Source organism: Dromiciops gliroides, chromosome 1, assembly GCF_019393635.1.
Source record: "Dromiciops gliroides isolate mDroGli1 chromosome 1, mDroGli1.pri, whole genome shotgun sequence".
Classification (NCBI taxonomy): Eukaryota; Metazoa; Chordata; class Mammalia; order Microbiotheria; family Microbiotheriidae; genus Dromiciops; species Dromiciops gliroides.
The window spans coordinates 384,862,573-384,888,250 of NC_057861.1; the positions used below are offsets into that span (position 1 = coordinate 384,862,573).

The 25,678-nt window shown below is 35.4% G+C and overlaps 1 protein-coding gene across 1 annotated transcript in view; it reads right to left on the reverse strand.

Annotated features, from left to right (window-relative positions):
- Positions 1-25,678, reverse strand: part of PIGN (phosphatidylinositol glycan anchor biosynthesis class N) — a 207,271-nt gene that overhangs the window by 36,044 nt on the left and 145,549 nt on the right. The window contains exons 21-23 of the mRNA XM_043979114.1: positions 16,765-16,873; positions 7,688-7,790; positions 241-343 (exon numbers count right to left, since the gene is read on the reverse strand). Of these exons, the coding sequence (XP_043835049.1) occupies positions 241-343; positions 7,688-7,790; positions 16,765-16,873 (315 nt within the window). The remainder of the gene's footprint in view (positions 1-240; positions 344-7,687; positions 7,791-16,764; positions 16,874-25,678) is intronic.

Below are 25,678 nucleotides of genomic sequence, written 5' to 3' on the forward strand. Positions count from 1 at the left end.
AATAATCCCACTTTCATTTGTGAAGGCTGACAAATCTCTTGACAAACCGACAGTTAAAAAAAATTGACGAAAGCTATTAAATGATTGACTAATGTCTTCTACTTAATCAGAAGGTAATTTACAATAAACTTTGAAATTTTAAGTAATAAAAATCTTTGATGTGATGACACTGAAAATTTTGAAGAGAATAAATGTGACTTTTGTATTCTTGCATAGGATAGAATTGTTCCTAGATGTTACCTTTTGTGTACAGGAAACCCCCAATTGCTGCAGCATTTCTTGTTCCACGTGTATCCATGCCAACATTAAGCATGACAACACAAAGGGAAAGAAAGCTTCATACCTAGGCCAGGAAAAAAAATAACATACATACAAAATGAATCTTTATATAATACATGTCAATTATTTGAACATGTACTTATTCCACTTTTTTTTTTTTTTTTGGTTTTTGGCAGGGCAATGGGGGTTAAGTGACTTGCCCAGGGTCACACAGCTAGTAAGTGTCAAGTGTCTGAGGCCAGATTTGAACTCAGGTACTCCTGAATCCAGGGCCGGTGCTTATCCACTGCACCACCTAGCAACCCCCTTATTCCACTTTTAAAATGAAAACAACAGCCCTAAATATTTGTCCCCAAACTGTACTTTATCATTAGTCTTACAACCTCACTATACATGGTGCTTTATGGTTTTATCTGACTTTGGTAGGATAAGTCATCATATCCATTTTATAGAAAGGGAAACTGAAAGACAGAATAACTTGCCAATAGTTAACACACTTAGTGTGTAGGGATATGAGGTAAGGGTAGGGAAGAAGGCTGTGAAGAGTGAAAGGACCTGCCTCTGCTGCTTACTAAGCTGTGTGATGTTGGGCAATCACTTAACCTCTCTAGGCCTCAGTTTCTTTACTGGTAAAATGAAGGGATTGGACTATATGTCCTCTAAGGTACCTCCTAGTTCTAAATCTATGATACTATGAATATGTTTAAAGGAATAGGACGTTTATATTGTGCTGTATGAAATGAACAGGTGGATATCAGAAAAATCTGGAAAGATTTATATGAACTGATGCTGAGTGAAGTAAGCAAAACCAAAAAACCATTATACACAGTAACAGAAACATTGTGTGATGATCAACTATTTAGCTCTTCTCAGCCATGCAGTGATCCAAGACAATTCCAAAAGACTTATGATGGAGAATGCTATCCACATCCAGAGAAAGAACTAGGGAGTCTGAATGCAGATGGAGGCATACTATTGTCACTTTGTTTTGTTTAGTTTTTTCTTTCTTATGTTTTTTCTCTTTTATTCTGATTTTTCTTTTACAACATGATTTATGTGTTAATAAGTTTAACGTGATTGTACCCTATAACCTATATTAGACTACTTGTTCTCTTGGGGAGGAGGGAGGAAAAGGAAGGAGGGAAAAATTTAGAATTCAAAATCTTACAAAAATGAATGTTGAAAACTATCTTACATGTAATTGGGGGGAGGGGAAATACGATACTATTAAGTGGGCAAAAAAGGTATAGGAAGTTTAAAAAAATATTATTTTCCTTTCTCATCAAATGTTTCCAAAAATGAAATGCTCTAAGCCTCACAAAATTAAAAAGAAACAAAAAGGTCTAAGCTTGTTTATGAATATTTATGTTGAAGAAAATAAATTAAATAACTTGGTGAAATAGATTTTGGACTGCTTAAATCTGAGCTCTTCTGGAAAGGCATCCCTAACAATGCCTATCCACAGTCATATCTTTTTTCCTCTTAAAAACTTTTATACTTAGTATTTCTACCACATAATTTAGCACTTACTTACTTCATATTAATTACTCTTTTGTTCACTAATTGTTTCATGTGTGTATATCTTATTTACCCAATAGGCCTTTAAGTTCTGTGTGGGCAGCATCAGCACCCTGGTTCAATCCTCCTCCCAAGGCCTAGTCCTTTCATGAGATATATGCATTAAATAGCAAGAGTCCTACAAAGATGATGGAGATGAGAAGGCTTTGACCCAGCAGACTCCTCTGTCCCATCCTCAGGATGTATGTTTGCCTTCTGTCTTACAGGATTCTTGGGGCAAAGAGGTCAAATACACTTTGTTAACTGAGCTCCTAATGCTTTGAAAGTCAGATCTTAAAATTGCTCAGATCCACAAGGGGTGGGCTTGCATGGAAAGCCAGAAACCCTGCCCATTAACAAGCAGCAATTGTCATGGAGATACGCAATCTTTGAAACATTCCAGTTGTTACCACCACCTGCTCTGATTTGATTTTGTTTTGCCTGCTCTATCCCAGAGCACCCACCACCTGGTCAAATTTAAGTTCTCTTCAACTCTTTTGGGCAAGCAGGGACTGCATCTATTTCTTTGTGTCACTCTTAAAACTCATTGCAGTTGTACATAAATAATTGTTTATTGATTAAAGGAATCAAAAAGGCAAGTTCTAAGCAGATGGGGGCTAATGGCTTTTAAACTTTTACAATGAAGCCTGAAAATTGCATATTTTTTGTTCCAATAGAAACAAAAATACAGTCAGTCTACACATGGCCTGTTGGACCTACTTCCATCACAGGATCATGTATTTAGGGCTGGAAGGGCCTTTAAAGATCATCTAGTTCAACCCCCTCATTTACAGATAAGGAGGCTGAGGGCCAGAGACTGTTAACTTGCTCAGTCCGTCAATTCAAGGGCTGGTAGTTGAATTGAAACCCTGTGAGTCCACAACCAAAGCTCACTCCTTTATGCTAGGCTGCCTTCTCACGTGAGAACAATACATTGTTAGAAACTCTGTAAAGATGATTTGTCCTTGTCACTGTTTAAAATTAAAATCCTGACTAATCTTCATATTAATGGAATGGTAACTCATAAAGCCACTTTCCTCACAACTTTGTGATGTAGGTAATGCAATTGTTATCTTCATTTTACTAGTGAGGAAACCAATGTTCTCCAAGGTTAAGTGACTTGTCCAACATCACATAGCCATAAAGTCTGACCCCAGGTCTCCTAAGTCCAAGTCTAGAGCTCTTGATTTTTTAAAGTAAACTATCATATAAAAATATGCACTGTGTGTGTATATTTACACATGCATGTATACATATATACACATATACCTATACAATCATATAACCATGATATATCAGATGATATATGCACATCATATAGTATATGCACATACATATTATATAAGATAATATGCATGTGAACATATGTAATAAACACTCATATATACATATTAGATATTAGATATTAGATAATATACACAATAAATGTATTACAGTGCATAATACATACATATGCATGTAATACATTAGAGAATACATTCACAAATATAATATATGATACTCTTACATAAATAATACACACATGTGTTGTACATAGATACATATTATAACGTGCATACTATATGTAACACATACACACATAAACATGTATGAATTATATATTAGATAATATACAGACACACATCATATATATGCCAATATATATTAGATAATAGACACATATCCATATATGCATACATGTACACACACATATTATAAATGAGAAAATGTATGTATACATGTAAGATATGCACAGGCACACAAATATGCAATGTACATTATGTTATAGTACACACTATAATATATAATACATACACACATGTAACATGCTATATAACACATAGTATCTGTGTGCATGTATATACACATGCACACATAATATATACATGCAATATACATATATACACACAATAAAACTTCATTAATTTGGGTCTCAGTAACTTGATTTTTTGAAATTTAGCCAGTTGCCCACAGGAGACTTTTTCTATAATGACTGTGAAAAGAATTTGGTGGGCAAATGCATAATAACAAGAAAAAAAAAAGTTTTCCATGAGAAGAGAGTATAGACTGTTTTAAGCACATTTATTAAGGCAGAAAGATTAATATGCTGATTAAAAGTGACTCAGCTTTTCATTAATGCAAGGAAATAGGACCTGTGTGTGATAACTCTAGATTTAGAATGAGGTTTTATTCTAAATGACATGTATGTGTATTATAAAACAACAAAACTATTTTCCTTTTAGCTGTTCTAAAAGTGCCCATTTAAAAAATATATAATAATTCAAACCAGCCTTCCCAGGCAGTCTGAAATGATTGACACTAAGCCATCTGGCTGTACCTTGCTTTATAAAATAGATGTGGATTCTAAAAATTTATATGTATGACAAAATTTTATAAAAAAAATTGAAATTTCATTAAGTATTATAATTGAAATTGTAACTCTCATTGTAATTAAATAGAATCGTAGTCAGAAAATAAGTAAAATTTTAAAATTAGGGTTAAAGTTACCACACTGAGTCTGGAGAATGCAGACTTCATAAGGACTGGTTTTCATTTTGTCTTTATATCACCAGTGCCTAGCCTGTAGTAAAAGCTTAATGAATGCTTGTTGGATTGAAACTGATTCACAATTTTATTTCACAGTAACAAGTCTCCTGCACAGCAGGGGACTCAGATGACAGCTGGAGGAGAAAGGCCAGAGTGATCACTGTGGGGTGAGGAGGGGGTGCTGGTCCATCCTCAATTTGTTTATGCTTTTGAAGCCACTGCAGCCTCTTCTAAATCTGCTGCTTGTGGTTCTGATTGTTCAAATGGGAACTTATCAAATTCTCAGTTACTTGGCCAGTCTGAGCATATTCTTGGGCCTGTCCACAGAATCCACTTTTTGTTTCTTTAAGAGTCCCTCTGGTTTTTAACCACCATGTATTTGGGTATGAAATAATGGTGGAAGGAAGGAAGGAAGGAAGGAAGGAAGGAAGGAAGGAAGGAAGGAAGGAAGGAAGGAAGGAAGGAAGGAAGGAAGGAAGGAAGGAAGGAAGGAAGGAAGGAAGGAAGGAAGGAAGGAAGGAAGGAAGGAAGGAAGGAAGGAAGGAAGGAAGGAAGGAAGGAAGGAAGGAAGGAAGGAAGGAAGGAAGGAAGGAAGGAAGGAAGGAAGGAAGGAAGGAAGGAAGGAAGGAAGGAAGGAAGGAAGGAAGGAAGGAAGGAAGGAAGGAAGGAAGGAAGGAAGGAAGGAAGGAAGGAAGGAAGGAAGGAAGGAAGGAAGGAAGGAAGGAAGGAAGGAAGGAAGGAAGGAAGGAAGGAAGGAAGGAAGGAAGGAAGGAAGGAAGGAAGGAAGGAAGGAAGGAAGGAAGGAAGGAAGGAAGGAAGGAAGGAAGGAAGGAAGGAAGGAAGGAAGGAAGGAAGGTAAGTAAGTAGGTAAAAAGTATTTACTAAACACCAGTGCTGGGAATGGGCAGCTAGGGGGGACAGCAGATAGAGTGCCAGGATTGGAATCAGGAAGATTCAATTTCCTGAGTTCAAATCCTGCCTCAGACACTTACTATGTGACCCTGGACAAGTCACTTAACCCTGTTTGCCTCACTTTCCTCATCTGTCAAATGAGCTGGAGAAGGAAATGGCAAATTACTTCAGTATCTTTGCCAAGAAAACCCCAAAGAGGTCACAAAGAGTCAGGCACAACTGAAAATGACTGAACAACAACAATGTTGGGAATACAAAACAGTCTTTGTCCACCAGGAGCTTGAATTCTAGTGGGAGAAAAAAACATAAGGAGTAATGGTGACAGGGACAGTCATTTGGGTTTGGAGTCACAAGGAGGCTAAGTGGAGACACAGGGATGACAAACTCTTTCCAGGAGCAAGGAGAGAGATAACAAAAATGAAGAGAGGCAGTATGGTGAGGGGACTGCTAGTGAGAGGATGGTGGGGAACTGAAGTAAAGTGTAGCTTGGGCAAGCAGGGGAAGTCAGTCATGCAGCATAATTGCAGGCAAATATTATGACATGGTTTATACTCCTATGTAGACAAGTCTAGTTTGGAAGCTAAGCCCTGGTCCTGACATGCAAAATAGAGCCAGAGTTGGCTGAAAGACTTTAGGCTTAGTCTTGACCTTGTCTCCTCCCTTAAACACCTTAGATATTAGCATTTGCTTTAAACTGAGCCTGTAATTACCCAACTGATCTTGAGCTGAAACAGAGTCACAGGCTTGCTAAAAATCAATCAATCAATTGATTAATGAATTAATTAAAAAGTGTCCCTAAGTCCCAGAAATGTAAGTTTCATAGGGTCATTTTAACTGGGGACAATCTGGAGATAAGACATATACCCCATATCTAACAAAGATCAGAGGAGCACAGAGGACCTTTGTTGTTCAGTCCTGTCCAACTCTTTGTGACCCTGTGGACCACAGCATACCAATACTGTCCATGGGGTTTTCTTGGCAAAGATACTATAGTGGTTTGCCATTTCCCTCTCCATTGGATTAAGGAAAACAGAGGTTAAGTGACTTGCCCAGAGGAACACTTCTAGTAAGTGTAAGAGACTAGATTTGAACCCAGATCTTCCTGACTCCAGGCCTAGTGTAGACCCCAAGCCATCTAAGGCAGTTGCCTTAGATAGACCTTCGAGGTCATCTAGTCAAAACCTTTCCTTTTACAGATGGGTAAAGCAGTTAGGGACTTTTTCTCAGTCCTTTGCCTTAAGCTGAAAGGGCTCAGTATTCACTATCTCTTTTATCTAATTTCTTACCCAAATACTCTCTTCTGAGTATTCTATAGAAAACTACAGTGTGGTCATCAGCTCAACATTCCTAAATATCACCATCAGGTTGTTTTAGTTTTTGCTAACAACTTAAATATATTTCAAGTAGAAAATAAAAGTAAATTCTATAAATGTTAAAAAAATCATATAAAAGGAAATATGGATTATGAAAAATCTGAGAAGCACAGATAAATTTAATACTCTTAAGAATGAAAAAAAAAGCCTTAAAATCTAACCAAGAATCAAAAAGAATCCAAAAATACTTAATTTTGTCATTGTTCTAGGTTTAAAACTCCTAGAAAAGCAAAGGGAGGAGACAGCTATGTGGTGCAGTGGATAAAGTACTGGCCCAGGATTCAGGAGGACCTGAGTTTAAATCTGGCCTCAAACACTTGACACTCACTAGATGTGTAACCCTGGGCAAGTCACTTAACCCTCATTTCCCTGAACAACAACAACAAAAAAAAGCAAAGGGAGACTATCAATATGGTATTTAATGATTGTAATAATCACATTGGTGGCAAAGCCTTCATTTGCAAAGCCCTTTATAATTTATTAAGATATCTATATCTGTCTCATTTGAGCCTTATAATACTCAACTTTCTAAGTTCAAATCCTTCCTCAGACACTTACTAGCTATGTGACTCTGGGCAAGTCACATAACCCTGTTTACCTCAGTTTCCTCATTTGTCAAATGAGCTAGAGAAGGAAATGGCAAAGCACCCCAGTATCCCTTTGAAGCAAATAGTTGTCTTTTTTGGGGTATGGATCTCTGATTTCATCAATGTGAGGAATTCCTGGTTTGGGAACTCCCTCCACTGATGTGAAACTTTACAGACGAGGAAACTGGGTTTCACAGAATTAACTTGCTCCAGATCATACAACTAGTATGTGGCTGAGATGGTATAGAAGTTCAGATGGAAAACAAATCCTTAAAAGCAGAACTCAGGAAAAAGTTAAATAGCATATTATACCACAACCCACTCTACCTCCCAAACAACCAAAACCTAACACCTTAAATATGTCATATCTTTAAATTTATAATTGTTTAAACCGTGAGATAAGAAGATTTTTTAAAAATTGCAAAAACATTATCTAACAAGTAAAGTATATACCCTGTGCTCAACAGCAGATAGGTTGACATCAATGAGAGAAGTATACTAAGTAATCGTTGAAAGACAATCGTGGGACCCAGTAATGGCACAACCAAGGAAGAGGCTGAAAAAAAAGAAGAAGTTGTATGTCACTGACATGAAGATGTGGGAAATATCTTCAGTAAATGCACAGAACAATTTTACAGGCAAGTGTTATACATGAAGATTTAGTCTCGGGCCACATTTAACTTAGTCATTTTTATGAAGAAATTTGTTTTAATTTCTTCCACCTAAAAGACAACAGATGCAAAAATCAAAAGCCTCACTGATTTGTGATCTCATTGTGGGCACTCACACCAACAATGCAGCTCACCACTCATGCCTACTTTTTCATTCTGGTCAGTTTTTGTCTAAGCTCTTCAGTAAATCCTCCACAGGGGATCCAGACAACTGTTAGCCTGGACACATCTAAACATTATGAAATGTGGTTGTTCGGAAAAACCTATGGTTCAGGGGCCAGTCTTTTTTCTGACAGGCTGTATTCTCCTCAGATCACTGGGGAGTTGGAATACTCCTTGCTGCCCCACTGTCACTTCCAGGTTTTCCCCTTACCACTTAGTCACCTCTATTCCTTTGAAGTTCATGCTATTTATAGTTAGCACTCAATCAAAATCCTGGTAGCTGCTGTCTATGGACCCCATGGTCACTCCCCTTCCTTCCTCAACTAGTTTGATACCACACTTATAATTGTTCTCTTTTTCCCATCTCTTGCCCTCATAGTAGAGGACTTCAGTAGAAATATTGATTCTCCCTCAAATCCCCCAAGGATTCAGTTCCATCCATAAGCTACTCACCCTACTCCCACTGCTAGTGTTTTCTAGTTGAGATTACCATCCATGATTCTGTATGTGGATAATAGCTTTTCTATTGCTTTTCCTATTAGAATGTGAGCTCCTTGAGCGGAGGCACTGCATGTTTGACCTTCCTCTGTATTTCCAGACCAAAGAAGGGTGCCTAATAAATGCTTCTTGACTGACTGAAATTTAAGTAATATCCCACCTCCCCCATCAGAGGCTGGAAACCAATTAGAGGCATCTGAGACACCCCTCTCTTGGTGAGGCAGCTGGATGCTGAAGTGGATGGAGTGTGGTACTTGAAGTTAGGATAAACCTGAGTTTGAATTCTGCCTCAGCCACTTATTAGCTTTCTGATCATAGACAAGTCACTTAACCACTGCCTGCCTCAGTTCCCTCATCTGTAAAATGGGTATAATAATAGTGCCTACCTCTCAGGGTTCTTTTGAGGATCTAATGTGTTAACATATATGAAAAGTACTTTTTAAACTTTAAATAATAAGTAAATACTAGTTTTTACTGTTGCTCTTGTTGTTGTTACCTAATCTTCATTCTCATTCCAAAATCTTCCTGTCATATGGGATACACCAGGAGTTCAGCATGGAAGATCAAGAAAATTGACCAAGATCTTGTCACTCCCTGCTTGCTAGGGCAGGAGGGTACCTATTACCTAGATCCTCAAACCCTTTCCTCATTCTGGGCCTGAAGATCATTACACCTGAGGCTGAACCCCTTTAATCCTGCTCATGTCAGGGACCTATTTGGAGCTCAGTCTTTGCTATGAAAGTAATATTGTAATAGCTTTGTCCTGTCTTCTCTGGCTCTCTCCATCACCCGCCTCTCCCAACCAATTGTCTAAAGACTTTCCCTTATGGGAAGTGAGCTGCACCCGTACTGAAAGGGCTATTACTTTTTAGCATTATTTACTGGCTTTCTTCTTTAGATATAAATCTCTAAATATCCCCCAAAGCAGCTACAATGGTCTGAGAATTAAAAACATCCATTTTTAGTATGTTGGGCATATTTAAGCTTAAGGCATAACTCACTATAACAATATTAACTTTAAAAAATTGATTATTTCATACTATTTGGCAACTGAAATAGATATCATAAAGTAGATCCAATATTTCCAAATTTACCCAAATTAGAATTCATATATCAGTTTAAAAAGTAATTTAAGTCTCGATAGTTTGCCAACTTTTTGGCTATCTTGTATTTAATAAGTAAAGACTACAGTTTTTATTAATTTAATATAATTGGCCAGAAGTTGTTTTCCCCATTAATGAAGCAGAAATGTTAATAGTATTAAAATGAGATGATATATGTAAAATGCTTTCTAAATCTTGAAAGTGTTCAAATAAATGTCAGTTATAATTAATTATATTGAGGTACCCATTAACTAATCAGAATATGCTACATAGGGAACATGAATGGGAGATGCCTCGCTGGAGGTCATCAAGCAAAGACAAGGCAACCAACTACTTGTCAGTGATGGTACAAAAGGAATTCTTGCTTAGGTTACAGTTTGCAACAGGATGTCTTTCCCTCTGGGGTCTTGCCCAACTCAGATTCTGAAACTTAACTAAACCAAGAGTTATATTAGTTTTCCAAGAGTTATATTAGTTTTGTTTGTCTGTTTGGTTGGTTTTTACAGGGTAAAGAAAAACACCAAAGGAACTTTTTGGGAGTATGAGGTAGCAATAAAGGGCATTCTTTTTTACTTCATTAAATAAATTTTCATGGCCACTGCATGTAAAAAGTTTATTGAGTTTCTCACATTTACCTAGTGAACATTTTATTATTATGGTTAAATCTCTGCTCTCTGTGGTTAAATCTATGAGGAAAGTCTCATTTAAAATAATTTATGTTATTGTAAGGCATAGATTTTGCAAACTGACTTTTATGACACATTTTAGACCGTTAATTTTTGTTTACTGGATGATGTTGATACAAACTACAAAACACAAGCTGGATGAAGGGACACAATCCCTTGGATGTAACTACAGTGAAACCTCATCTCTCTAGCGCTGGCAGTAAAGCAAGTATGGGGGCAGTTATCTAGGGTGGCAGCACAGGGTATAATGTGCATATACAAAGAGTATTGACACCTGGTAAATATACCTGAAGGAAATGACACCTCAGAGTGAGGGTTGATGGAGGACAATAATTAGAGATAGGGCATGAAAAGAACCCCAGCAAGTGTAAGGTGGTGATGGTTAAGAGTCAACAAGTATTTATTAAGTCAACAAGCATTTATTAAATACTTACTATATACCAGGGACTATTATAAGTAGTGGCAATAAAAAAAAGGCAAAACCCCCCACAAAACCTAGTCCCTAGTACTCAAGGGACTCACAGTCTAATGTAAGAGAAGTGTTCCAATGAGATGATACTGAGATCACAAAATTAAGTATGTCAGTTGGTTGCAGTGTATACAAGAGAAAGTGGCCTCAGGCTCAGTTTCAAAATGAAGTTCCTGGTTAATTAGGGATTCTCAGGTCCTAGCCTACACTGTGCATGTGGGTGTCTCCTTAGTGGTTCCACAGGCTTAGACAACCACTCATGTTCAATACTGGTGTGCCCCTGATAGAGGGGGCTGGGAAGTCTATTGGTTTGGTCTGCTCAGGAATGAGGAAATGCTGGAGTAGAAACTGAAGCTGAATTATCACTTGAGGTACACAATAAGTGTTTCCTTCTAGGCTCAGGTAAGAACAATAAATCTTTGGTATGCTTATTAGATGTCTTCCTTTCCACATAACTAAGAAACCTAATGGAAAAGGTCACAAATTCTATGAATAAAAAATTGATAGATATGAGAAAGGATGCAGTATACATACTTAATGATAGTTTCTTAATTGCTTTGGGGGGGGTGGTTCAAATAATGCCTGCCTCCTACTTAGCTGCAACATTTTTATATTTAAAAATTTTAATTTAGAGTAAAAATGTCACAATTAATATGATCCATGCCTTCCAGAAGTATATTAACTTCCGGCTTACTGGCCAAAAATCTTACATTTTATTACAAGTTTTTCTGCATCTACTAATATGATTGTATGATTTTTCTTGATTTTATAGTTTTCTTAATATAAAACAAACCCTGTTTTCCTGGTATAAATCCAATTTGGTCATTGTGTACATAATCTTTGTCATATGTTGTTTTAGTGTCATTGCTAATATGTTTGTTTGTTTTTCTTTTTTTTAGTGAGGCAATTGGGGTTAAGTGACTTGCCCAGGGTCACACAGCTAGTAAGTGTGTGTTAAGTGTCTGAGGCCGGATTTGAACTCAGGTACTCCTGACTCCAGGGCCGGTGCTCTATCCACTGCGCCACCTAGCTGCCCCACTAATATGTTTTTAAAAAATATTTATCTATATTTGTTAGGAACATTAGTCTATAGTTTTATTTTTCCATTTTAATTATTCCTAGTTTCTGCATAAAGAGTATATCAATGTCATAGAAGGAATTTGGTAGGATCCTTTCTTTTGCTATTTTTGTAAACCATTTATATGATATTGAAATTGTTCTTTGAATATTTTATAGAATTCACTTGTGAATCCATCTGGTCCTGAAGTTGTTTCATCAGATGTTTGTTTATGTCTTGTTCAATTTCTTCCTCTGAAATTAGGTTGTTTAAATTCTTTGCTTCTTGTTCTGTTAATTTGAGTATTTTATATTTTTGTAAATATTCAGTTATTCATTTAAGTTGTTGGTTTTGTTGGCATATAGTTGGACAAACTAATTTCTAATAATGTACCTTGTTTTTCATTTGTTGTGTGTATTTTCCTTTTTCATTTTTGATACTGGTAATGTTTTTCCTCTTCTTTTTTTAATCAAGTTAGCTAATGGTTTATAGATTTGATTGGTTTTTCTTGAAAACTAATCTACTTTTATTAATTCAATGGTTCCTTTGTTTCCAATTTTGTTAATTTCTTTAATGTTCTGTATTTTAATTTTGGCATTTAATTGAGGTTTTAAAACTTGTTGGCTTTTAGGTATTTTTAGTTTCATTTCCAATTCCCTGATTGTCTTTGGCTAATAAAAGTGTTTAGGGATAAAAAAAAAAAATCCCTCAAGAACTGCTTTGACTGCATTGCAAAAAACTGGAATAGTCTATCACTGTTGTCATTAACCTTAATGAAATTTTCTGTTGTTATTTTAATTTTATTTTTGACCCATCAATTCTTTAGGATTACATTATTTCATCTCTAATTGATTTTTAATCCTTTTTTAGGGGCCCTTTACTTAGTATAATTTTTATTAAATTGTGATCTTTCAAAAATATGCACCATATTTCTCCTTTCCTGAATGTTTTTGATGTTTTCATGTCCCAAAAAAAGATCAATTTTTGTTAAGGTGTCATGTATCACCAAGATATATGTACATTCCGTTCTATTTCATTTTGATAACTGTCAAGTCTAACATATCTAATTTTTCTAAATTTCCATTCATGTTATTAACTTCATTACTTTTTCTTTTTTGGTTAGATTTATTTAAAGCTGATATAGGTAAACTGCAGTCCACCATTATTATAGTTTTGTTGTTTAGTTTTCCTTATAACTCATTTAGTATTTCCTTTAAGTATTTATAAATTATGCCATTAGGTGAAAACATTAAATAGTGAAATAAATTCACTGTCTATATTACCTATCAGCAAAAAGTGATTTCTGCTTTATCTCTTTTAATTAAGTCTATTTTTGCTGCTTCCTTGTCTGAAAACACAATCGCTTTTGCTTTTTTGCTGTTGTTCAGCTAAAGCATCATAAATTTTCTTATAACTCTGTGTGAGTCTTTGTTTCAAGTGTGTTTCTTGTAAATAACATATTGTTGGATTTTGCTTTCTAATCCATTCTGCTAACCTCTTTTGTTCTATGAGCAAGTTTATCCCATTAACATTCACAGTTATGACAGTTAATTATTTTCCTCCATTTTATTCTCATACTTTTCCTTCTCTATTCTCTTCTCTCTGTATTTCAAATGATTACTCCCTTCCCCCCCCCATTTTCCCCTTTTCTTGATTATCCCCTCTCCAAGTTTAAAGTTTGTATTGCTTATGACTTTTCCCTCCTAAAATCTACCCTCCCTCTTATATTCTCCTTTTCACTCTTTACTTACTGAGGCTGGTCCTTAGAAAACACACAAATATAGGATCCTGTTATTACCTGAAACTTCCCAGCCACAGCTTATGTTCCATTCACATAGCCTTTGAGAATTCAGAGCATCATGATCCAAGACAATTCCAAAGGGCTCATGATGAAAATGCTATCCACCTCCTGAGAGAACTGATGAACTTGAAGTACAGAATGAAGCTTACTTTTTTTCATTTACTTTGTTTTTCTTTTTTGGCAACATAGCTAATATGGAAATGTGTTTTGTATGATTTCACAGTATAATTGATATCATATTGCTTGCCTTCTTAGTGAGGGGAGAGGGAGAAAATTTGGAACTAAAAATTTTAAAAAATATTAAAATAAAGTACAATTAAATTTTTTGAAAAGAGAATTCAGCTGATAAGAGTGTTGTAGAAGTGAGATAACTATTTCCTATGCCCTCTACTTCACCTCAAGAAAAAAATAATCTTTTTGTCACTGAACCATGGAAAACTCATGTCATTACCTATTCTTGAATATGAAGCCCAGATTAAAAGGACAACGAAATAGTACCCTAAGCAATAATACATGCCATATTTAACTGAAGTAATAATGAAATATTTGTATTATATTTATGAAATTGAAAAATATAAAGGGATGGGGACTATACCTATGAATTCATTCATATAAGGAACTCCCATGTAAGGAAATTCCCTCTAGCAATGAAAGGTAGCACATCCTCTGCTGCTCATAGCCTTAGAGAGATGACTAGTGCATAGAGAGATTAAGTGACCTGCCCAGGGTCACAAAACCAGAATGTGTCAGAAATGGGATTTAAACCCAAGTCTTTCTGCCTTTGAGGTCAGCTTTCTACTCACTAAACTATTCTGCCTCTTTGGAAAAACAGAAAATAAGTTTTAATCATGTACAATAATTTTAGATGGATAAAACAGTTTTCAGAGTACTTCATGTTTTAAACATATTAATTGTAGGATAGGGCATAAAGCAGCAACAAATTCAGAATCATTTTTCCTTCTCTCTACTATTGGGATCTTTTACTAGATAAAAAACATGGCTAAAAAGTGAACAGTTATTAATATGAGCTATTTATAGAACTTTAGAGCTGGAAGGGACCAGATCTACTTTAATAGTCTGATTTTATAGAATGAAGAAATCAGAGAATTGAAATGATTTGCCCATGGTTAAAAAGATGATGTTAGAACATCTGTCTTTTCTCCTTTACTATAAGCCTATAGTCTTGGTTCATTCTTTTAGTTTCCTACGATTCCAAGGTTTTATCAGGAAAAGTTAAGAAAGGAAGCAAAGGGGTGGTGTGTGTGGGCTGGAAGAGTATGTAACATGTTCAGGGCTGAGACCTCTGCAAAGAACTAGAGGACCGAGGAGGTCTACTGAAGCCAGGTGACAATACAATAGTCAGTCTCTCAAATACTATAAAGAATTTTGAAGTGATAAGTGTGTGTATAATATCAGTTATTATCATTATTATTACTTCAGAAACAAGTCTTCCATAACATCTCTAGAGAGGTTAGCTGGCAGCTTATTGTTTAGCTCATTTACACTAGTTAGTATGCTTTGTTATGCAACTTACAGACTGAGTGACTCCAAACAGATCCTGCATTATTATGAGATAGACATTTATTTATATTTAAGTGTGAATATGTTGGTGACGAGTATCCTTGTGAGGCTGGACAAGTTTGAGGCTTGCATTTTGGTCTGATGTTTCTCACACAAGTTTTGTTCTTCCTCTTTCTCCACAACTTTGGAAAAATAAAGTATACTTTCTGTGGTCATTCGGTATAACTATTAAAACTGTAAATGCTGAATGATTAAGAATTAAATGAATACATTTAAAAATTATTTACACTGGGAAAAATGATGCATGATTATTGTTTAATACAGTCATTAGCTTTTGTCAAAGAGATATCTAAATGAGCAATTTGGTATGGTGCCAAGAACACTGACTTGGAATGAGAAGATCTGGATTCTTTGTCTAGTTTAGTCACCAACAGTATGTGGCCATGTGTAAATCCCATCACTTCTCTAATTTTCAGTTTCTTCAGTAAAATGGAAGACTACATGACCATTCAGGTATCATCCAGCTCTAAAATTCCATAACCTGAATATAGCCAGATAGAATAGTAAAAGTGGTGGCTGCTTTTGGAAAGGGAAGGAATCAGATCATACGGGAGATAATTATATGGGTCTAGATATGCTGCTGCCACTATGCCTTATTCTGGGATTTTTTCTTAGGTTTTTTTTTTTTTTTAGGGCTAGCTAATGAAAAGGACAAAGAAAGATTAAAATTTTCAAAGGGCAATTAGATCTTGTACCTACATGATCTATTCTTTTCATTGCTTCTACTTCCCTTGGAGCTGAATCTCACTTTCATTTGTTTGATTTATTTATTTTCTGAACATATGGCAGTAAACTAGCCAAAAAAAGAATAAAGAAAGTACTATGTCAAAATACAAATACCTACTACTAAAGGGCACCTTTTCCTCCACCTCCCTGCATTACCATTCCCCAACCTTAAAAAAAAGTCCTGTTATTCCCCAAAAGGAAAATGCCAAAATACTCAAATGATGTTTTTCTTTTTCAAATAAATTTCTATAATCTGAAATGTCAATATTTATGTACAGAAATCCATTTTGAATCTCTTAACAGGCTTGATAAAATATGCAGTCAATTGCAAGGTGACTAAAGTATTTTCCTTCCTTAGCAACAAGAAATAGCTAACTTAATTTTGTTTCCCATTCCTTATGGTAAGACGGACTGAGAAATTATAAATTCAGATGAAAATCAACCATGACAACTATACAGAATCCTGTTCTGTTCTAGCATGACACTGTAGATTTTAACAGATGTTAAATACAATCCATTATCATCAGACCACAAATATTTTCTTAACCAATTCTCAACAACATATGCACACTCACAAGAGTTTTGATTTTTTTTTTTTTCTGGCAAGAAAACTACAGCTGCTGGTAATACAAATTTCCTCAATGCTATGTAATTTCTTTTTCTTTCAATATCTGTATAATAAAAGATAGTGACAAATAAGTAGCATTAAAACAAAGGGAATATAAACGGCTCCATTTCCTTAAAAGTCATCCTTATTTGGTTGAAATACAACTTACCCAGTATGGCCCAGCTAACAATCTGGTTAATCTGAGGCAAGCCTTGTTTCTGAAGAAGACTATTGTGAGTACTGTTCACAATATATGTGGAAATAAGTATACCCACCATCTGGAAACAAACAAAAAACCAAAAAGGATCAATTAATCTTGTGGGTACTAAAAAATAAACACTATATCAAGATTACTTAAACTATCAATTTATACTTACATAAGTTTTTTTCATAGATCGATTCAAATCAAATAAGAACAAGGCCGGATGGTAGGAAGCAAGAATTTTTAACTCATATAAAAGACATTAAGTATCTTTTATGTATGCTACTCTGTCTACATATAAAACTAGTATTTACAATGATAATCAGTTATACAGCACTATTTTTTAAAGCCTTCTAATGATTTTTTTTCTCATGAATATTAGTTCTCAGGATTTGGGAAAGGCCCAAGACATAATCTTCTTCGGTTATTATATAGCTTGTCCTCCACAAAATTCGATGATAGAAATATTCCTCTATCCACTGTATTAAAAATGTAATTTTAATCTTGTAAATTTTAGTATTTTGGTCCACCATGTATTCAGGTAGCTATAAAACCCCACTGACAGTATAAATGTGGTTACTACTTAAGAATATTCCATCTTTATGGCATTATTCATATAGGTTATATATGGTACATAATTCTAGATTTTTCTCCTCTCTGTATACAGTTACAAATATATTCATTCTATATTTTGCATACATTTAAAAAACTGATTATACACCTACACAAAGTCATAGACAATTGTGTATAACATATATAGAAAGGAGGCTGTTTCAGGAGGTAGTAGTTTGGTACAAAGGCTAGATGACTACTTGATGGGTATGATGTAAAACATAAGCTCATTGAGAATAACGGCTATTTTATTTTTGTCTTTGTATTTTCAGCAACTAAGCACATTGCCTTAGAGTGGTAGTTACTATTTATTGAAATAAACTGAATAAACAGAATTAAGGAAAATGACTCTTGTCCATCTCCTCTAGGATGCAATGCCATCTCTGAGCCTTTTTTTCTTCTTTGTTTTTGATTATAGTCAAATTGCAGAGGACTGCGGTTTATTTCAATTCAAGCAATTTTTTTCAAAGGTCTACTATATATAGGGCATTGTGGTAGGCACTAGAAGTACAAATACAAAAACAAAAACAAAACAGACCATCGGTTAAGGGAGTTCCCTTCTCCTGAGGAGACACAATGTGGACACAAATCAATACAAAATACAGATGCATTTCAAGAGGGAGAGGGTGCCAATAACTTGAGGCGTAGGGGAGGGAATCAGAAAATGATTAATGTAGGAAGTGGCACCTGAGCTGGATTTTGAAAGAATTGGGGGTTTCTAAAAGTAGAGCTGAAGGAGTGGCAACTAACAAAAAGGGAAAATATTAGATGTTGGAGGGGATGTGGGAAAACTCAGGACACTAATTCACTGTTAGTTTTGTTGTACATGGATCCAACCATTCTGGAGAGCAATTTGGAACTAAGACCAAAGGGCTATAAAAGCGTGCATACCCTTTGATCCAGCAATACCACTGCCAAGTTTATATACCAAAGACATCCCCCAAAAGAGAAAAAGACCCATTTGTACAAAAATACTTACAGAAGCTATTTAGTGGTGACTAAGAATTGGAAATCAAAGGAATGACCATCAATTGGGGAATGGAAAGCTGTGGTATATGATGGTGATGGAATATCATTGTGCTATAAGAAATGACAAGCAGGATGATTTCAGAAAGACCTGCAAAGACTTGGATAAACTGGTGTGGGGTGAAGTGAGCAGAACCAGGAGAACGTTATTCACAGTGACAGCATTACTGTTTGATGAAGAACTGTGGATGATTTAACTATTCTCAGCAATACAATGATTCAAGACAATCCCAAAGGACTAATGCTGAAGCCTACTATCCGCCTCCAAAGAAAGAACTGACATTGATTGAACACAGCCTGAGGCATGCTATTTTTCAATTTCTTTCATTTTTTCCTTTTATTTAAGTTTTCTTATACAAAATGACTAATATGGTAATGCTTTATGTAATTGCATGTGTATAACCTACAGCCTTGGGGAGGGGTGAGGAGAGGTAGGGAAGGAGGCACAGAATTTGGAACTCAAAACTTTAAATAAAAATGTTTTTATTAGTAGTATTAGTATTAAAAACAAAAACAAGGAGAGCTGAAGGAGGAGAGCATTCCAGATGTGGAGGACAACTTTTGCAAAAACATGGAGCTGGGATATGGTCAGTCATGTATGGGGCACAATGAGGTGTTTTTTTTTTGGGGGGGGCAGGTAGAGTAGGTGGAATTGTAATGAATAAATGTGTCAAACAAATGCTGGTTTGAGAAGATAACAGGACCTCCATTGGAAAGAACAGCTATTAGGAAGCTGCAAAATGCAAACCTGAATTACCAGAGAGCAAGGAGAGCAGAGACAGAAATTTAGGCTATCCTTCTTGGCCGCAAGAAGAATAAAGGCCACACCACTACGCATACCCTAACATAATTTCTTAGGAAATAAAATGAATGATTCTCTATCTTTCCCCCTTCCGTTCTCCTCTTCCTCTTCTTCTTCCTCTTCCTCTTCCTCTTCCTCTTCCTCTTCCTCTTCCTCTTCCTCTTCTTCTTCTTCTTCTTCTTCTTCTTCTTCTTCTTCTTCTTCTTCTTCTTCTTCTTCTTCTTCTTCTTCTTCTTCTTCTTCTGGCAATGAGGGTTAGGTGACTTGCCAAGGGTCACACAGCTATTAATTGCCAAGTGTTTGAGGTCAGATTTGAATTCAGATCCTTCTGAATCCAAGGCCATTGCTTTCTCCACTGCGTCACCTAGCTGCATGCTGTTTCTTCTTTTTAGAGGAATTGCTTTTTTTTGCCTCACAAAATCCTTTCATCTTTGTATAATCAAATCCAAATTTAGTTGTGAATAAATAGAGGGGAAAAAAGTATTAATAGCGAAAGCAGAATTTAGTTCTCTACCTATTAAAGGAGGGCGGCTAGGTGTTGCAGTGGATAAAGCACCAGCCCTGGATTCAGGAGTACCTGAGTTCAAATTCAGCCTCAGATACTTGACATTTACTAGCTGTGTGACCCTGGGCAAGTCACTTAACCCCCATTGGCCCACAAAAACAAAACAAATTAAAAAAAAGAAATGGCTCAGTAGGGGCAGGTAGGTGGCATAGTGGATAGAGCACTGGCCCTGGAGACAGAAAGACATGAGTTCAAATCCGGCCTCAGACACTTGATACTCATTAGCTATGTGACCCTGGACAAATCACTTAACCCTGATTGCCTGGCAAGAAAAGAAAAAGAAAGAAAAGGAAAGAAATGGCTCAGTGAAACCACTGAAGAATAATTGGAGTTTCAGGAAAATATGAAGAAACAGAATTTGGATGCCATTTTTTGGTAAAGAAGATAAGAAAATCACTTAGAAGTACTGGGAATAGAGGGCATTATATTAATTCAATAGATAGAATCCCTAGGATGCTGACATAGAGTAACCCAAAATTTACCTCACCCAGAAATATAATTCCTAACTTTGAAGCTTCAACATCAGATATACTCTTGCAAACAAAAAAGTGGAAGCAATTCTCATATCAAGCAGAAATTTGAATTGTGTAAGACTACTCATTGAGTATAGGAAAGAACAGAAGAGATTAGTATACAATATATTCAAATATAAGAGAAATCACCTTGTTTGCAAATCATTTATCCTGCCGAATTAAATATATGCGATCATGAGGAAATATAATTCTTCAATGTCACAAAATTTAATTCTTTCCTACAGAGAAATACAGAATTGAGCAATGACATACAAATTTTCCAAAAAGTAAAAGTTTAACAAGTAATCTGGACTTAAAGGCAATTAATGAATTACAGATGACTTAGTGTTTATATATGGAAAATGGGTGATGAAGTTTCTAAGAAACATCAAGTAGAAAGGTCATTGAAAACATAAGGATTACAAATTTGAGAGGAAATATTTCTTCAAAATAACAGAGAACTAGAGGCATAGGTGGATAGAGTGCTGGGTCTGGAGTAAGGAAGATCTGAGTTCAAATGCAACTTCAGCCACATTAATTGTGTGACTCTAGTTAAGTCACTTAGCCTCTGTCTGCCTCAATTTCCTCAACTGGAAAATAAGGATAATGACAACGCCTAACCCCAAGAATTGTTGGAAGGATCAAATGAATAATATTTTTAGAGTGCTTAGCATACTACTTGGTATAGTACCTTAATATAGCACCCAGTACAAGCATAATAAATGTTTATTCCCTTACCCCTCACTCCCAGTTAATCCAGAGGACTAAATGTAAGGAAAGGAAAATGTTTTTTGAAATTGGGCACCATGGGGCAGCTAGGTGGCGCAGTGGATAGAGCACCAGCCCTGGAGTCAGGAGTACCTGAGTTCAAATCTGGCCTCAGACACTTAACACTTACTAGCTGTGTGACCCTGGGCAAGTCACTTAACCCCAATTGCCCCGCAAAAAAAAAAAAAGAAAAAAAAGAAAAAAGAAAAAAAGAAATTGGGTACCATAAGTTAAAATCAATAATAATAAGGTGTGGAAGAAAGGAGAGAAGGTGATTATTAAACCATGCTCTTAAATGAACCCCATGAATTAAAACAATTATATAAGTAAACATAGAACCTAGGAACTGCCTGTGGTGAGCTTGTGTTTGATTTTGGGGGGGGGGGTCAGTTATTAAGATTAGATTGTTACAAACACAAGCTTTAGTTCTTTTTTGTGTAGCTGGAGTGGGGTTAGGGTCGGGGTAAAGTGGCAATGACTACAAATGAGTGAAGGAAGTAAGATTGGGCTGTTAAAAAAACAGGTGGTATAACATACCCTGAGCTAACAAAAAGAAAAAAAAAAGTAATATAACAAGGTCTAATGAAGGGGGAAAAATCTTAAATATAACACTGACTGTTAATGGGCTGAATTCACTAATTCTAATGTCAAAAGTAGGTTAGAAAACAAGATCCGTTTATTTCTTTCTTACAAGAAACATATCTAAGACACAGGCTCTCCTTCAGATTCTAAGTGAAGAGCTGGAATAAAATTCAACACTATTTTCATTGAAAAAAGCAAAAGTTACAATCGTGATTTCTTAGATGATAAAAACAAATATAGACACTAATAAGAAGGCTAAGCAGGGAAACTACATTATGATTAAAGGCAACATGGAAAATCAATAATAATATTGAGTATTAGTATCAAATTGCATAGCAACAAAGGTCTTTAAAGAAAGAAAGACTAATTAACTAAAGGGGTAAAAGATTTAAAGAAGAGGACACAGATTCTGGGCAAATGTAATGTTCCTGTCACAACCTGATAAATTCAACAGAAAGATAAACAAAAAAGAAGCTGCTGATTTGAATAAAATTTTGGAAGAACTGAGTTGCATTAGCTTAATGACACTTAAGAATGTGAATTTTAGGAAACACATGTATTTTTAAGACTTCTACAAGATTTATGAAAAAAACTTATGTTTCAAAGCAAAAAGAAAAATATATATGAAAAGGCAGAAATCTTAGACACATGCTTTAAGGGCAAGAACACCAAAACAATGTAACCAATAAAGGAAGTGTGAACAAAAGATGTGTATCTAAATGGATATGATAAAAAGGCATCCTAAGGAATGAATAAATAAGTCAGACTAAATTATAAAAAATTTTTTAAAATGTAAACAATTACATAACACAACAAAAATGTCAAGATACAGTTAAAATAGTCCTTGATACAAAGTGTATATCCTTGAATGCTTATACTAACAAATGAATGTGACTTTGAAGGGCCAACTCCAAAACTGAACCAGGTCCAATTAGAGTGTCAGCTGCTGGGAAATGGGTTACCAAAACAAAACAAAACAAAACAAAACAACACAATCAAATGAACAAACAAACTAAAAACCCCGATCTAACTTAATCTTTATACCAGCAATAATAATTACTCATTTCAACGGTCATTTTGTTCTCCTTTCTAATCAAAGTGGCCTGATATCTGTTCTAAATATATAAAAAAATTCTTCCATCTCTGTGTCCTTGCACAGTCATCCCCCATGAAAGAAATGTATTTCCTTCCTCACCTCCTCCTCTAAGAATCTCTGCCTTCCTTCAAAGCACAGTTCAGGTGACATCTCCTCCATAAGGCTTTCCCTGATAGCCCATTATGAATGCCTCCCTTTGAATTAGTTTATATATAACTTATTCTTACCTATCTGTACATTTTATTGTCCAATAGCATACACAAGGGCAGGGATTATCTTGTTTTTGTCTTTGTATAAAAATTATTTAGCACATTGCCTTGTACATGATAGGCTTTAATAAATATTTATTAAATGATCGAGATTATTGAACTGGAAGGGGAAAAAAAAAGAGGACCTATGAACTGAGCTTTGGATTTTTAAAAAGTTTTTTAGAAACCTTAGAAAAATAACAAATTAACATTTTGCAAACAAGAAGAGATTTTAGCAATTAAGATAAATTGACCAGAACCACAACTTTAAAAATGAACTAGAAGCTGGGGCAACTAGGTGGCGCAGTGGATAGAGCACCGGCCCTGGAGTCAGGAGTACCTGAGTTCAAGTCCGGCCTCAGACACTTAACACTTACTAGCTGTGTGACCCTGGGCAAGTCACTTAACCCCAATTGCCTCACCAAAAAAAAAAAAAAAAAAAAAAAAGAACTAGAAGCAAAATAAAGGTTTGGTTATGTCAAGACAAACAAAAACATCAGTGAATCTCAAACAAATAGGAGAAAACCAAATTAACAAAAGAAAAAAGAAATACATAGCAAATTTATAGAAATGAAGAAAACCAATACTCCCAGTGATATGCTAAAATAACTGAAAAATTTACAGGAAAATGATGTAATCAACAACAACAACAACAACAACAACAAAATTCAAAATTAACAAAATAGGAAAGAGATAACTTAAATAATCTGATCTGGAAAAGAGATGTTAACTGAGCCACAAATGAGCCACCTTGGTAAAAAAAAATTCCAGGGGTCTAGATGGACTAAATTAAAAAACTGCTTTATTAAATTTGACTCAAATCTTTACTAAAGACAAACACTAGAAAAAGAATTTTATTTGAGTAAAAATCATATTTAATTCATTTACGTACTAAGAATAATTATCCATGGTATTTTTTTTTCAATTTTTAAAGAACAGAAAGGAAGACAAAGAAAAAACAATAGTTAAGACTGCCTTTTCAAAAACTTATGTTTTTGTTAGCTCATTTAATATACCTCTAAAAAAGTCCATGGGTTCTATAACATTATATTTCAACAGTAAGCAAAAAGTACTAACAAAGTTACAAATAAAATGAACATATTTCATAAAAGTAAAAATGAGTTAATTTCCAATTCACATTAAAATGTCAGCAATTTTTCCCATCCTGAAATATCAAAGGACCTTTATATGTCATAGAGAGCTGAAATCTTCCCCTAACTTACCCAACTGGCTCACTACCCATGCCCCAACAGGTGGCCCACAGGCCCAGAAGGTTCAGGAACCATGAATTGCTAATACCCTTTTGTATCTAGTCCTCTACTTCACAGTTCTCACCAGATGTTGGAGATACCATCGTGATCTGCACTCCCATAGACTATAACTCTATGAAGCCCCTGCTTCATTCCAACGCTTGGATCCATTATCCCTTTTCCAACAGGACGGCCATGTGGACACTCCACCACATGGATGAGCCAACTACAAACATCCTAGGAAAATGGTGGAACAGTGGGTCTTTGCAATCTATCTTACAATTTACTCCCTAAGCTCCACTAGGTCTTACCATCAGCACTGCTACTACACTTTCCAGATCCTCATGAAAACCTAATCTGCTCATCTGTACCCTAAAGATTTCTGGACTTTTCCATTTGCCCTGCTGCTATCGGGTCTCCCAGGACTTTCCATCTCTTTCCATCCTGCTATATAAAATGTGTTGTCTCCCATAATAAATATGTAAGCTTGGGGCAGCTAGGTGGCTTAATGGATAAAGCACCGGCCTTGGATTCAGGACCTGAGTTCAAATCTGACCTCAAACACTTGACACATACAAGCTGTGTGAGCCTGGGCAAGTAACTTAACCCCCATTGCCCCACAAAAAATAAAAAACAAAAACAAGCAAAAATGTAAGCTCTTTGGGGCACAGATTATATGACTTTTCTATTTGTATCCCCAGTGCTTAGCACATAGCAAGCACTAAATAAATTCTTTTTTATTCATTTGTTTATCCTGACAATGACAGACAAATGGTATAAAATGACTAACAAAATAGATGACAGTTTTATAAGAGAATTTAAAGAATATTTAGAGTGAGAGAAGAGTTTTTGGTGATTATCTCAAGGTGACTAAATTATACCTAAGACTGTTCAATGAATACTTGAATGGAGAAATATTTCATGGCAATTAAGGTGACATATAAAGCTTTACCTTATTTAATAAAATGCATTTGTTCTTTAAAAGAAATTTATAATACTAAAGGGAATTATGTTTCCTTACTGACTTCTGTTATACCAGAGATGTTTCTACAGCTCAATAATAATTTACCTAAAAAGGATCAGAATATTTTAGTGACCTAAAAACTCAATATTATTCAACCCAGTGATACAGTCTTCAAAACAATAGAATGTAATTTTATAAAACATTATGAGAGGCAATACTCAGGATTAGAGATATAACAGTCCTACTGCACTCTGACCTGATCAAACATATGGAGTTATATTCAGGTGTAGCCATCATGTTTTTAGGAAAGACATTGACAAGCAGGAGAGTGTCCAGACAAGGGTGACTAGAATGGCAAAGAGAAGTTTAAGATTCTTTGACATAGTATCATTGATTAAAGGAATTGAGGATGTTTATCTTTCTCTCTCTCTCTCTCTCTCTCTCTCTCTTTTGCTG